Source organism: Salmo salar, chromosome 27 (genome assembly GCF_965601325.2).
Source record: "Salmo salar chromosome 27, fSalSal1, whole genome shotgun sequence".
Taxonomy (NCBI): domain Eukaryota; kingdom Metazoa; phylum Chordata; class Actinopteri; order Salmoniformes; family Salmonidae; genus Salmo; species Salmo salar.
Window position 1 is genome coordinate 40,046,307 of NC_138317.1, and position 16,272 is coordinate 40,062,578.

Below are 16,272 nucleotides of genomic sequence, written 5' to 3' on the forward strand. Positions count from 1 at the left end.
TTCTTAAAAAAAAAAAAAAAAAAAATTCTTCAAGCTCTGTCAAGTTGATTGTTGATCATTGCTAGACAGCCATTTCCAAGTCTTGCCATAGATATTCAAGTAGATTTATGTGGAAACTGTAACTAGGCCACTCAGGAACATTCAATGTCTTCTTGGTAAGTAACTCGTATATAATTGGCCTTGCGTTTTAGGTTGTTGTCCTGCTGGAAGGTGAAATTGTCTCCCAGTGTCTGATAGAAAGCAGACAACCAGGGTTTTCCTCTAGGATTTTGCCTGTGCTTAGCTCTATTCCGTTTCTTTTATCCTAAAGAACTCCCTAGTCCTTGCCGATGACAAGCATACCCATAACATGATGCAACCACCACCATGTTTAAAAATATGAAGAGTGGTACTCAGTGATGTGTTGGATTTGCCCCAAACATAAAGCTTTGTATTCAGGACATACAGTTAATTTCTTTGCCACATGTTCTGCAGTATTACTTTTGTGCCTTATTGCAAACAGAATGCTTGTTTTGGAATATTTTTTTATTTTGTGAAGGCTTCCTTCTGTCACTGTAAATAAGAATAAGTTCTTAACTGACTTGCCTAATTAAATAAATACAAAAATTCAAATAACAAATACAAAAACCAGCCTGCAGTAAATACATCTCCATCAGTTTGTGCAGTGGCACCCTGTTCCCTATACAGAACACTACTTTAGACCAGGGCCAATGGAATGACAGTATGGACACAGCACTACTTTAGACCAGGGCCAATGGAATGACAGTATGGACACAGCACTACTTTAGACCAGGGCCAATGGAATGACAGTATGGACACAGCACTACTTTAGACCAGGGCCAATGGAATGACAGTATGGACACAGCACTACTTTAGACCAGGGCCAATGTAATGACAGTATGGACACAGCACTACTTTAGACCAGGGCCAATGGAATGACAGTATGGACACAGCACTACTTTAGACCAGGGCCAATGTAATGACAGTATGGACAGACAGTTTTGAATTGGAACAGGCGTTAACATGTCACACGTTCTTCTCACCATTAAAACCAGTCAGACAAGGTTTCAGTACAGGAGAAAGTGAAGATATACTGTACATCATGGTACTACATGGTACTACACACACTCAGCACTACAGAGTAATGCCTCAGATGAGACAGCGGGCGAAAAGGTCCATCTGTTTGTGTATGTTTACATGAGTAAATGCATCTGTGTGCGTGCGTGCGTGCGTGCGTGCGTGCGTGCGTGCGTGCGTGCGTACGAGGGCAAGGTGACTAGTGTGGTTTACATGAATGGCAGGAGCCCAAACACCACAGTGACACTCCTCTAATATAGATGAGGGATATCATCCTCATCTAATGGGATGATAATCTCTGAGCTCAGTCTTTATGGTCGACTAGCTCGGTGCGCAATAGGAGAGAACTCTGGCCCTGTCCAGAAACAACTGTTATGCTCCTAAAACCTTCACTTCATGTAGATTTGAAAGATTCCGGTTAGTTATAAGCAATATGGTGGTAGCTCCACCTTGTCCTCTGATAGAGGTAGACAGTTTGCCATACTGCTCAGATCTAATCTTTCCAGGTCTACACAAGAGCCTAGAGGGAGAGGTAGGGTCTAGGATTGGTCTTTATTACAGAGAACAATAGTCATCTCTCCCCTCCCCCACACCCAGTCTCTCCTCCTCTCTTACCCTCTTCCACAGCCCTCTCTCCCCTACCAACTCCCACACCCCCTCTATCCTACCCTCTTCCACACCCCTCTCCCCACTACCAACTCCCACACCCCCTCTATCCTACCCTCTTCCACACCCCTCTCCCCACTACCAACTCCCACACCCCCTCTCTCCTACCCTCTGCCAAACCCCTACCAACTCCCACACCCCCTCTATCCTACCCTCTTCCACACCCCTCTCTCCCCTACCAACTCCCACACCCCCTCTATCCTACCCTCTTCCACACCCCTCTCCCCACTACCAACTCCCACACCCCCTCTCTCCTACCCTCTGCCAAACCCCTACCAACTCCCACACCCCCTCTAGCCTACCCTCTTCCACACCCCTCTCTCCCCTACCAACTCCCACACCCCCTCTATCCTACCCTCTTCCACACCCCTCTCTCCCCTACCAACTCCCACACCCCCTCTATCCTACCCTCTTCCAAACCCCTCTCCCCACTACCAACTCCCACCCCCTCTCTCCTACCCTCTTCCACACCCCCTCTATCCTACCCTCTTCCACACCCTCTCTCTCAAATCCCTCTCCCCCTACCCTCTTCCAAACCCCTCTCTCCCCTACCAACTCCCACCACCCCCCCCCCCCCCCCCTCCTCCTCCTCACCCTCTCCAACAGGCTCATCTCCTGGAAGTCGTGGCTGACGTTGGCCAGTCTCTGGAGGGTGTGGGTCAGGTCATAGTCAGTGCAGAAGTAGAATCCATCTGTTGTCAGCACGTTGTTAATCATGGACAGGAATGTCTTGTTGTCTTGTGTCTGGAGAGAGGGAGGGGAGAGAATTGATTTTAGCTGGCTGGGCACCAATCATGACAGTGCAGTTTTGTAGTAGGAGGTTGTGTGTGTGAAATGTGAGAAAAGAGGCTGTTAAACCAGGGACTTTTCATATGAAATTAAACAGTGAATCTTACTAGGTGACCAATAAACACATTTTTTATTTAATCAGGCAAGTCAGTTAAGAACAAATTATTATTTACAATGACTGCCTACACCGGCCAAACCCGGACGACGCTGGGCCAATTGTGCGCCGCCCTATGGGACTCCCAATCATGGCCGGTTGCGATACAGCCTGGAATCGACCCAGGGTCTATAGTGACGCCTCTAGCGCTGAGATGCAGTGCCTTAGACCGTTGCGCCACTCAGGAGCCCAAAATTAAATACATCTGAATCAGATTGGCAGATGTTCTGAAGTGGTATTACAGCTTCAAGTGACTCCAGTGGTTTCAAAAATGGATGAAATCATCTCTTACATATTACAATAGCCCTCCGAGTCGATGTGTTTCATTCTAAACCTTGTCCACTTCACCTCCCTCCCAGAGTTTACTGCATATAGAGGTCGGGGTGCACAACCTCCAATGATCTGCGTCCCAAATGACAGCATCCCCTTATGATGCATTTTGGGTGTGTGAGAGAGCGAGAGAACGAGAGAAGCTGCATTTCAAACACTTAAAAAAGACACACCCTCATCCACTTATCACCTTATGCCCTTGGGGGAATGAATCCCTGTCGCCATCTTGGCAGGTGGTCCAAACTATTAGCCAAACAAGGGAAGTTCGAAACGTAAGCCCCTCAAGCCCTCGTTTTTGATCAAGTTTGCGAGTGTACAATTATGTTCAGTCCGAGGCCTGAAACTCGCCATAATTCAATTCGCGACGATTGTACATCTGCTAAGAAAAGACGAAAAACTTCCAACATGGTGCAATCAAGTGTAATTAAAAACGAATGCAAATAAGTTAGAAATGTTGCTACTATGTAAAAAGTAAATATGTTTTTGTTTGGTTATCTTTTGGAAATTGTAGAAATAAAACATTTTCCTTCTACAGAAGTTCCAGCTAGGCAGGCTAACGTTAGTTAGCTAATACATTTTCTAGCTATCAAACAGTTGGCGTATATTAATAATTTATATATTTTATATAAGTAGACATGCAATCAGACTGTAGCGCATATAAAGTACCAACAAACTACAGGTGTCTGAAAACACAATCTTCACGGGATGAACGAGTGACGAGTTTCCGGCCAAGGATGGTCCATTTAAAATTCCTCCCTCCCTCCCTCCCTCCCTCCCTCCCTCCCTCTGCAAGTGTATACTCGTCAGAAGTGTCCACTTAATTTGAGGGCTGAGGGGATAGGGTGTGTCTTTTAAGTGTTTGGACCACAGCCAGAGAGAGACAAGACAGACATGAATGACTCTACGTCTAAGTCCACAATTTCTCTTTAATCCTGAAGTGCGCACTTCTCAATGTGTCTTTCTGCTCATCTCTTTCACAACAGTATTGGAGGTTAAGGTTCAAGGTTCCTCCCCTCTTATGTCAGAATTTGCACAGTCTCTCTGCACATTCACACGGCCCTACACACTCACACAAACTCCATTTTCACTCACACAAACTCCATTTTCACTCACACATAATACGCAGATAATCAGTATAAATCTATCTTATATCCTGTTGCCGAGACAACTTACCCCTATACATACAGTGCATTCAGGAAAGTATTCAAACCCTTCGACTTTTTCCACATTTTGTTACGTTACAGCCCCATTCTAAAATGGATTCAAATAATTGTTTTCCTCATCAATCTACACACAATACCCCATAATGACAAAGTGAAAAAAGGTTACAAAATTGTCACGAAATGTATTCAAACTTAAAAACAGAAATACCTTACAGAGGTATTCAAGTGCATCCTGTTTCCATTGATCATCTTTGAGATGTTTCTACAACTTGGAGTCCACCTGTGGTAAATTCAATTGATTTGACATGATTTGGAAAGGCACACACCTGTCTATATAAGGTCCCACAGTTGACAGTGCATGTCAGAGCAAAAACCAAGCCATGAGGTCGAAGGAATTGTCTGTCGAGCTTCGAGACAGGATTGTGTCAAGGCACAGATCTGGGGAAGGGTACCAACACATTTATGTTGCATTTTTAGGTTCCCAAGAACACAGTGGCCTCCATCATTCTTAAATGGAAGAAGTTTGGAACATCCAAGACTCTTCCTAGAGCCTGCCGCCCGGCCAAACTGAGCAATCGGGGGAGAAGGGCCGTGGTCAGGGAGGTGACCAAGAATAAGATGGTCGCTCTGACAGAGCTCCAGAGTTCCTCTGTGGAGATGGGAGAACCTTCCAGAAGGACAACCATCTCTGCAGCATTCCAGCAAATAAGGCCTTTATGGTAGAGTGGCCAGACGGCAGCCCCCTCAATAAAAGGCACATGACAGCACGCTTGGCGTTTGCCAAAAGGCACCTAAAGGACTCTCAGACCATGAGAAACAAGATTCTCTGGTCTGATGAAACCAACATTGAACTATTTGGCCTGAATGCCAAGCATCGCATCTGGAGGAAACCTGGCACCATCCCTATGGTGAAGCATGGTGGTGGCAGCATCATGCTGTGGAGATGTTTTTCAGCAGCAGGGACCGGGAGACTAGTCAGGACCGAGAGAAAGATGAACAGAGCAAAGTACAGACAGATCCTTGATGAAAACCTGCCCCAGAGTGCTCAGGACCTCAGACTGGGGCGAAGGTTTACCTTCCGACAGGACAACGACCCTAAGCACACAGCCAAGACAACGCAGGAGTGGCTTCAGAAACTCCCCAAATACAGGTGTGCCAAGCTTGTAGTGTCATACCCAAGACGACTCGATGCTGTAATCGCTGTCAAAGGTGCCTCAACAAAGTACTGAGTAAAGGGTCTGAAAGTAAAATGTCATAATTCTGTAGTTTTTTTACAAATAAAAATGTTGCTTTATTATTATGGGCTATTGTGTGTACATTGAGGGGGAAAAAAACAATTTAACTAATTTTAGAATAAGGCTGTAACGTAAAATGTGGAAAAAGTCAAGGGGTCTGAATACTTTCCGAATGCACTGCATCTACCTCCATCACTCCAGTATCCCAGTTCCCTTCCCCCTATACATATCTACCTCCATCACTCCAGTATCCCTGTTCCCTTCCCCCTATACATATCTACCTCCATCACTCCAGTATCCCAGTCTCCCTTCCCCCTATACATATCTACCTCCATCACTCCAGTATCCCTGTCCCCTTCCCCCTATACATATCTACCTCCATCACTCCAGTATCCCTGTCCCCTGACCCCTATACATATCTACCTCCATCACTCCAGTATCCCTGTACATTGTTAATATGGTACTGACCCTGTATATAGTCACCTTACCCCTATACATATCTACCTCCATCACTCCAGTATCCCTGTACATTGTTAATATGGTACTGACCCTGTATATAGTCACCTTACCCCTATACATATCTCCCTCCATCACTCCAGTATCCCTGTACATTGTTAATATGGTACTGACCCTGTATATAGTCACCTTCCCCCTATACATATCTACCTCCATCACTCCAGTATCCAAGTTCCCTTCCCCCTATACATATCTACCTCCATCACTCCAGTATCCCTGTCCCCTTCCCCCTATACATATCTACCTCCATCACTCCAGTATCCCTGCACATTGTTAATATGGTACTGACCCTGTATATAGTCACCTTCCCCCTATACATATCTACCTCCATCACTCCAGTTTCCCTGCACATGTAAATATGGTATTGGAACTGACTTTTTAAATATGTCCTATATATAGTATGCTTTCTTACTTAGTCGAGTTAATATTTCTTATTTCTCGTGTTATTTTTTTTCTAGTAATACATTGTTATTAATTGTTGCATTGTTGTGTTTTGAGTTTGCGATTCAGGCCCTTCACTGTACTTGTGACATTACACTTTGAAACTCATGTCTTCTCCAATGTGTTCTGAAGGCAAGGAGAGAGAGGATGCAAGGAATTAAAGGAAAAACAAATGAGATTGACTCTTTACCTCCTCCCTACGAGGCCGCAGCTGCTTCCCTGCATTATGTCAGCACTTTATTTCCCCGTTTTTGCCAATGAACGTAGTCCCTCTCTCTCTGGTTGACTGACGGCCAAATACATTCAATTCAAGCCTCGTGTCCCAAACGGTTCCCTATTTCCTTGGTAGCGCACTACCTTTGGGCTGGTCACTGTATAAGAAATAGGGAGCCATTTTTAAAATTACACATGGTTTCTAAACACCTCCAAGTGAATTTCCGCTGCACCACAGACGCGCCCGCTGCACCACAGACGCGCCCGCTGCACCACAGACGCGCCCGCTGCACCACAGACGCGCCCGCTGAACCACAATAAGTACTTGAAGCATTTAGACCAAAAACCGTCACTAATAATTCTATTAAGAAAAAGTATTTCTTTTTACGTATCAAGTAGAGAGCGTGACAGCTTCCGTTTTCCATAATAAAAGGCAATCCACTGTGACCTTTAGTCAGCCGTGCTGCAAGCCAGCGTTGTTCTGGCTGGGTGCTGTGGTGCATCTCTAAACTCCCTGGGGTCAGTTACAATGACTTTGGCTAAGTCCCAAATGAAACCCTATTCCCTTTATAGTGCACTACTTATGCACATTTGCCAGTTACAGTAAAGCACTTAGTATCAAACATTGACTAGAGGATTTGTTTTTAAATCATTTTAACAATTGGTACATTTCCAGTTTAGCCAGGCTGTCTGAGCAGTCACATGATCAGACTGAACACCTGAAGGAATTGAATTTGGAATTTTTTGAATTGTTGAGGATAATATCGAATTGGGAATTCAATTCCTGGAATTTACCTAAGATTGGATTTGACACTACTTACTGTCTGTTAGCTGTACCATAGTTACTGTAACTAGGTCCCCTCTAGTTCAACACTACTGTCTGTTAGCTGTACCATAGTTACTGTAACTAGGTCCCCTCTAGATCAACACTACTGTCTGTTAGCTGTACCATAGTTACTGTAACTAGGTCCCCTCTAGTTCAACACTACTGTCTGTTAGCTGTACCATAGTTACTGTAACTAGGTCCCCTCTAGTTCAACACTACTGTCTGTTAGCTGTACCATAGTTACTGTAACTAGGTCTCCTCTAGTTCAACACTACTGTCTGTTAGCTGTACCATAGTTACTGTAACTAGGTCCCCTCTAGTTCAACACTACTGTCTGTTAGCTGTACCATAGTTACTGTAACTAGGTCCCCTCTAGTTCAACACTACTGTCTGTTAGCTGTACCATAGTTACTGTAACTAGGTCCCCTCTAGATCAACACTACTGTCTGTTAGCTGTACCATAGTTACTGTAACTAGGTCCCCTCTAGTTCAACACTACTGTCTGTTAGCTGTACCATAGTTACTGTAACTAGGTCCCCTCTAGATCAACACTACTGTCTGTTAGCTGTACCATAGTTACTGTAACTAGGTCCCCTCTAGTTCAACACTACTGTCTGTTAGCTGTACCATAGTTACTGTAACTAGGTCCCCTCTAGTTCAACACTACTGTCTGTTAGCTGTACCATAGTTACTGTAACTAGGTCCCCTCTAGTTCAACACTACTGTCTGTTAGCTGTACCATAGTTACTGTAACTAGGTCCCCTCTAGTTCAACACTACTGTCTGTTAGCTGTACCATAGTTACTGTAACTAGGTCCCCTCTAGTTCAACACTACTGTCTGTTAGCTGTACCATAGTTACTGTAACTAGGTCCCCTCTAGTTCAACACTACTGTCTGTTAGCTGTACCATAGTTACTGTAACTAGGTCCCCTCTAGTTCAACACTACTGTCTGTTAGCTGTACCATAGTTACTGTAACTAGGTCCCCTCTAGTTCAACACTACTGTCTGTTAGCTGTACCATAGTTACTGTAACTAGGTCCCCTCTAGTTCAACACTACTGTCTGTTAGCTGTACCATAGTTACTGTAACTAGGTCCCCTCTAGTTCAACACTACTGTCTGTTAGCTGTACCATAGTTACTGTAACTAGGTCCCCTCTAGTTCAACACTACTGTCTGTTAGCTGTACCATAGTTACTGTAACTAGGTCCCCTCTAGTTCAACACTACTGTCTGTTAGCTGTACCATAGTTACTGTAACTAGGTCCCCTCTAGATCAACACTACTGTCTGTTAGCTGTACCATAGTTACTGTAACTAGGTCCCCTCTAGATCAACACTACTGTCTGTTAGCTGTACCATAGTTACTGTAACTAGGTCCCCTCTAGTTCAACACTACTGTCTGTTAGCTGTACCATAGTTACTGTAACTAGGTCCCCTCTAGTTCAACACTACTGTCTGTTAGCTGTACCATAGTTACTGTAACTAGGTCCCCTCTAGTTCAACACTACTGTCTGTTAGCTGTACCATAGTTACTGTAACTAGGTCCCCTCTAGTTCAACACTACTGTCTGTTAGCTGTACCATAGTTACTGTAACTAGGTCCCCTCTAGTTCAACACTACTGTCTGTTAGCTGTACCATAGTTACTGTAACTAGGTCCCCTCTAGTTCAACACTACTGTCTGTTAGCTGTACCATAGTTACTGTAACTAGGTCCCCTCTAGTTCAACACTACTGTCTGTTAGCTGTACCATAGTTACTGTAACTAGGTCCCCTCTAGTTCAACACTACTGTCTGTTAGCTGTACCATAGTTACTGTAACTAGGTCCCCTCTAGTTCAACACTACTGTCTGTTAGCTGTACCATAGTTACTGTAACTAGGTCCCCTCTAGTTCAACACTACTGTCTGTTAGCTGTACCATAGTTACTGTAACTAGGTCTCCTCTAGTTCAACACTACTGTCTGTTAGCTGTACCATAGTTACTGTAACTAGGTCCCCTCTAGATCAACACTACTGTCTGTTAGCTGTACCATAGTTACTGTAACCAGGAAGAGGTTGAACCAGAACCAGCAGACTGGATTGAGTATTAGAATAGGGAGTGTAAAACTTGTAAGAACACCCCCCTAGTGGAGAACCCGTTGTCGAGTGGCAACGCTCCCGGCTGGTCACATTCCCCACCAGAGACTGGGTTCAAACCCCACATCCACTCTTCCTACTGTTCTCTCATTACATTCCCCACCAGAGACTGGGTTCAAACCCAACATCCACTCTTCCTACTGTTCTCTCATTACATTCCCCACCAGAGACTGGGTTCAAACCCCACATCCACTCTTCCTACTGTTCTCTCATTACATTCCCCACCAGAGACTGGGTTCAAACCCAACATCCACTCTTCCTACTGTTCTCTCATTACATTCCCCACCAGAGACTGGGTTCAATCCCAACATCCACTCTTCCTACTGTTCTCTCATTACATTCCCCACCAGAGACTGGGTTCAAACCCAACATCCACTCTTCCTACTGTTCTCTCATTACATTCCCCACCAGAGACTGGGTTCAAACCCAACATCCACTCTTCCTACTGTTCTCTCATTACATTCCCCACCAGAGACTGGGTTCAAACCCAACATCCACTCTTCCTACTGTTCTCTCATTACATTCCCCACCAGAGACTGGGTTCAAACCCAACATCCACTCTTCCTACTGTTCTCTCATTACATTCCCCACCAGAGACTGGGTTCAAACCCAACATCCACTCTTCCTACTGTTCTCTCATTACATTCCCCACCAGAGACTGGGTTCAAACCCAACATCCACTCTTCCTACTGTTCTCTCATTACATTCCCCACCAGAGACTGGGTTCAATCCCCACATCCACTCTTCTCTCATTTGCCTGTCTCCACCAATGTATTTTTTATATCCCAAAAGAGTATGAGTGTGTTTGTTTGTCACCTGGTCCTCGGTGAGGTGAAGCACAGTCTTTTTGTAGGAAATGACATCAAAATCCACTGCCTTCCACACAGCGTGACCCAGGAGGCTGCCCACATTCCTCTTCTTGGTAATGACAATCAGGTACATCCCTGTGAAAAGGGGGAACCACAGTGAACATGTCAGCACAACATATAAAACAGTAACGTGTTAGTTACAGGGGTACATCCTGAAGGACAAGATAGGGGTTATGTCCAAATAATCTCTCCTTTCTCCCCAAGTGTGCACTTGTTCAATTCCCTTCACTGATCTGAATGTCACTCTGGCTCCACAACATACCTGTACTTTTGGTATCTGATGCTCCCTGACTGTCGAGCTTTCAAGTCTGTGATTATTAGCGCGAGAGAGATAATGAAGTCAACAAACTGTATGAATGTAGGTTTGTTATGATTTATACACAGTTTATTTTTTACTCAAACCTCCCTCAGACCGTATGTTTGACACCCCTGCTCTAGCCCGTACATAAACCAATCCCAATGCTTTTAGATTTGCGGGAATCAGTGAACGAGTCCACACTTCGGGAGAAAGGCGATATTGTCGGGATGCACCGAGTGGTAGGCCTACATCCTGTGATAAGGATCAGTCCAGTGTTGGGTCAGGCTGTGGACCTACCTGCCACCAAGCGGACGGTCCCCATGATGCCACAGATGGGTCTGGTGTTGGCTGACGGAGGAACATCCTTCTTCCCTAAAGAAACAAGATGGAGGACAAACACTCTATAAATCACAATGGTTAACACACAGCCAGCTCCTGTATTGACCCGCACACAGCCGGCTCCTGTATTGACCCGCACACAGCCGGCTCCTGTATTGACCCGCACACAGCCGGCTCCTGTATTGACCCGCACACAGCCGGCTCCTGTATTGACCCGCACACAGCCGGCTCCTGTATTGACCCGCACACAGCCGGCTCCTGTATTGACCCGCACACAGCCGGCTCCTGTATTGACCCGCACACAGCCGGCTCCTGTACTTATCCACATGATTAGGCCAAGCAAATTCTGTAAGTGATCTTCAGTTGTAGACCTAGATATTTTTTCTGCACTTCAGAGTAGTGGGCAAAAACATTGCCAGCATTTTATGCAGTTGTAGGTTTTAAAACCACATGAATTATTCACAACTTACACAGTTCAGTTACTCCATCAGGAAGCTATAAAGCCTCCCTGGGAACATATCTGAATTCATCCAATAACAAATGCTTGTTGTTGTTTCCCGTTACAAAACGTTTTGCTACGGTGTTCACGGAATCTTACCAGTCAGGGTCATCTCATTGGACACCCTGTCGATGGCCAGGACTGCATCGGCCCCATCATCACAGGCCTCAATGTAGAACTTCTCTGGGCTGGTGTGCCTGTGGGGGGGTAGAAAAATAATGGAGAGGTTCAGGTATGTTGTGAAGTAAGGTGAAGTTTCCCTTAGACGCTGATCTTGGGTCACCCCGGAGCATGTCACAGATAACGTCCAGTGACAAGAACAGCAATCTGGGAACACAATGTACAGAAAGGCAAATCTGCCACCTGAGATGCAGCACATTACAGCGATGAGACAATAATCCTGAGGTTTATTACAGGCAGACAATAAAATGTAGATAATGACAACTGTGCCGTTGTGGACTTGAGCAATGCACTTAACCACCCACAACGTACGATATAGCTATATCAATCGTAAAAAGAAATAGATGACAATGGTGGTCACGTCAACAGGTATTTTTTCCCCAAACCGCTATGACTGATTTGTGGCGCTGTCCGCTAAAAACAGTTGCCTCATAGTTTAATGAATGCCAATTCTCATCCCACATCGTGCAGCAGCCTGGTCTCATCGACTAGACGCAACTGCCTCGCCTGGTTCACCAACTACTTCTCTGATAGAGTTCAGTGTGTCAAATCGGAGGGCCTGTTGTCCGGACCTCTGGTAGCTCTATGGGGGTGCCACAGGGTTCAATTCTCGGGCCGACTCTCTTCTCTGTATACATCAATGATGTTGCTCTTGCTGCTGGTGATTCTCTGATCCACCTCTACACAGACGACACCATTCTGTATACTTCTGGCCCTTCTTTGGACACTGTGTTAACAAACCTCCAGACGAGCTTCAATGCCATGCAACTCTCCTTCCGTGGCCTCCAACTGCTCTTAAATACAAGTAAAACTAAATGCATGCTCTTCAACCGATCGCTGCACGCACCCGCCCGGCTAGCAACAAAGCATCCTTCACTCCTGCTGCCACACATACCCTCGTAAAACTGTCTATCCTACCGATCCTTGACTTCGGCGATGTCATTTACAAAATTGCCTCCAACACTCTACTCAGCAAATTGGATGCAGTCTATCACAGTGCCATACGTCTTGTCACCAAAGCCCCATATACTACCCACCACTGCAACCTGTACGCTCTCGTTGGCTGGCCTTCGCTTCATATTTGTTGCCAAACCCACAAGCTCCAGGTCATCTACAAGTCTTTTCTAGGTAAAGCCCCGCCTTATCTCAGCTCACTGGTCACCATAGCAGCACCCACCCGTAGCACACGTTCCAGTAGGTACATTTCACTGGTCACCCCCAAAGCCAATTCTTCCTTCGGCCGCCTTTCCTTCCAGTTCTCCGCTGCCAATGACTGGAACAAAATGCTTTTTTTTTTTTTTTTTTTTAATCACTGAAGCTTGAGACTCATGCCTACGTCACTAACTTTAAGCATCAGCTGTCAGAGCAGCTTGCCGATCATTGCACCTGTACATAGCCCATCTGTAAATATCCCACCCAACTACCTCATCCTCATATTGTTATTTATTTTTTTGCTCCTTTGCACCCCAGTATCTCTATTTGCACATCTATCGCTCCAGTGTTTAATTGCTAAATGGTAATTATTTCGCCACTATGGCCTATTTATTGCCTTACCTCCCTAATCTTACTTCATTTGCACACACTGTATATAGACTTTTCTATTGTGTTATTGACTGTACGTTTGTTTATTTCATGTGTAACTCTGTTGTTGTTTGTGTCGCACTGCTTTGCTCTATCTTGGCCATGTCGAAGTTGTAAATGAGAACTTGTTCTCAAATGGCCTACCTGGTTAAATAAAGGTGAAATAAAATACATTAAAAAAAAAATTGGTTAACATAAATCCAGGCCACTCGAATTAGTATGATGTGTTACATTGGGTATGGTTACATAAGACAGAATGTTACTTAAGGCAAAACCCGAAAGGAAGGTGGTTGGTTAGGGTGGATTGGTAGGCGTATAACACGAACATCTAGCAACCCAAAGGTTGTGTGTTCAAATCTCATCACGGACAACTTCAGTAACTTCACAACTACTTAGGATGTTAGCTAACCCTTCCAACCTAACTACTAACCTTAACCCAGCTAGCTGTTAGCAACAACAAACTGGAATTCATAACATATCATACATTTTTGTCATATAGCTGACGCTCTTATTCAGAGCAACATAAATTAGCAAATAGGGCTAAGTGCCTTGCTTTTTCACCTAGTCGGCTCAGGATTTGAACCAGTGACCTTTCGGTTACTGGTCCAACGCTCTTAACAGCTAGGCTTCCTGCCACACCTAACATATGATACACATTGTAACGTTCACAAATTAACACATACCATACAAAATGTATCATGCTGTATCAAACTAAATGAAGCGTCTGGGATTTATGTACAGAATAATATGAAATGCTTTGAGGACAGGTTGGGGGCAGATTTTTTTACCTTTATTTATAATATTCATCCTGTGCCCACACTTCTAATTCTGAAAAGTGAAAGAATACCTGTGAGAAGGGTCACCCTGATAGTGGTTATAGGTTTTTAATACAGTACCCAATAACAATCTGAGTTAATTTGACCATTGAAAAAAAAGTGCTATTGGGTAATTACTGCACTGCGGGTTGGATTGAATTGAGCCCCTTATCTTCATTTTCAAGGTGATGATTGCACTTTTCTTCCCAACAGAATTACGTAATAAATGCGAGTCCACATTTCAAAGATTTGTTTTGCGCCCAAACTTACACCCCAATGGCAATAGATGTCAAGAACTTGGTGCCTTACCACTGTCAGCCAACTGTCCTGAGCCTGACAGTTTACTTCAGGTAGTATGCTTTAGTAAGAAAGTGTTGGGATAAGGTAGAACTACGTTTAACCACCCCAAAAATTTATATTTATGAGTAACTCTCCCACCCACAACTTCTCACTTGAATGCATTTCACATTTGAAGGGATTGTTGACTTAGCTAACATTCAGCCAGCTTGCTAATGACAACCCGACTTTTGACAATCATTGACAAGATTATGACAAATGTCCATCTCTGCAGTTGAAAACGTCGACTTGATATTCCTTATACTTGATTGGTGTCGTTTAAATACATTTAAAAGTGAAGCGCAATACTTACAAATTGAACCTCTCGTAGGCTATCGCCATCTTCACTTCTTATAGCGACCTGAGCTGCTGCTGCTGCTGCTGCTTCTTCCTTCCTTCTTCTTCTTCTTCTTCTTCTACGACATAATGGCGGTCCGGAAACAAACGTTTAAGAAGCATGCCGCCACCTACCGTGCTGGAGTGTGTGGTCAATCATGGTTTACAACATGAGCTCCACGTTGCTAAATCCTTCTTCTTCTTGGATGAGGTTTAACAGCGGTTGGCATCCAATAAATGTTGCATTACCGCCACCTACTAGACTGGAGTATAACTCAAATCAAATCACATTTTATTTGTCACATGCGCTGAATACAACAGGAGTAATGCTTACTTACAAGCCCTTAACCAACAATGTCGTTTTTAGGGGGGGGGGGGGAAGTGTTAATAAAGTATTTACTCAAATAAACTGAAGTAAAAAATAATAATACTTTGCTTGAAAAAAAAAAACAAGAAATAAATGAAACAAAATACTATCTAACGCTACACTCACAAAAAAATATACATCAAATAAATAAACAGCATACTCCACTATTTAAATCTATTTAGCCCTACTTCAGGCCAACAGTCTGAAAGGATGGGACACCAACACCTAATACACCCTGTAACTCTTCTGACGTCAAATCTCGCACACCCAAATACCTCTCTGCAGCTGCCCAGCACAACCTCTATTTTCTGCGACTTACGTTCCATCCCTGCAGTATTTTTTTAATTTAACTAGGCAAGTCAGTTAAGAACACATGTTTTATTTACAGTGACGGCCTAGGAACTGTGGGTTAACTGCCTTGTTCAGGGGCAGAACAACAGATTTTTATCTTGCCAGCTCAGGGATTCGATATAGCAACCTTTCAGTTACTGGCCCAACACTCTAACCACTAGGCTACCTGCCGGCCCAGTACAGTTGATAACCATTGCTATAAATGCCAAAAATCCAATCTTACTGAAACATATATCACTTGTTGGCCTGTCCCTCTGTTCTGGTACAGATCTACTCCACGCTCACACCACTCCTCCCAGGATCCCTCCCTTTGACCCATCTTCCTCTACTTTATTCACTGCCTCAGCGTATGACAACTACTTCTACTCTAACCCTGGGAGCCTCAACCTGTCCTCTCTCGCACGGGATATTTCTGATTCCCAGCCCCATGGGTACCCCTACATTTAACACACACCACTACTTTCCCCAATGCTATACATTCGTTTGTCTCATGTCCTTCTGCAGACTTCTCACACCTAGGAACCTCCCTCCAACAACACTGCCACATGCCCATAAGCTTGACACATGTAACAACAATGTATTCGGCACAAAAGCTTGTACAGGATAACTTATATATCCTAAACATCACTTTGTCGGGCAAAGACTCAACATCAAAACAAAAAAAAAACAGACAATAACTCTTGTGTTTCACCGCTCACGTCACCCTGTCTGCGTCGCACCAAACGACGAGTATCACAAACACCGGGAATCTTCCCCTT

General features: G+C 44.4%; 1 protein-coding gene across 1 annotated transcript in view; it reads right to left on the minus strand.

Annotated features, from left to right (window-relative positions):
• Positions 1 to 14,896, minus strand: part of LOC106589044 (phosphatidylinositol-3-phosphatase SAC1-A) — a 30,059-nt gene extending 15,163 nt beyond the window's left edge. The window contains exons 1-5 of the mRNA XM_014178710.3: positions 14,774 to 14,896; positions 11,648 to 11,745; positions 11,008 to 11,082; positions 10,360 to 10,487; positions 2,338 to 2,487 (exon numbers count right to left, since the gene is read on the minus strand). Coding sequence (XP_014034185.2) covers positions 2,338 to 2,487; positions 10,360 to 10,487; positions 11,008 to 11,082; positions 11,648 to 11,745; positions 14,774 to 14,802 — 480 coding nt within the window. The 5' untranslated portion in view covers positions 14,803 to 14,896. The remainder of the gene's footprint in view (positions 1 to 2,337; positions 2,488 to 10,359; positions 10,488 to 11,007; positions 11,083 to 11,647; positions 11,746 to 14,773) is intronic.
• Positions 14,897 to 16,272: the final 1,376 nt, after the last annotated feature.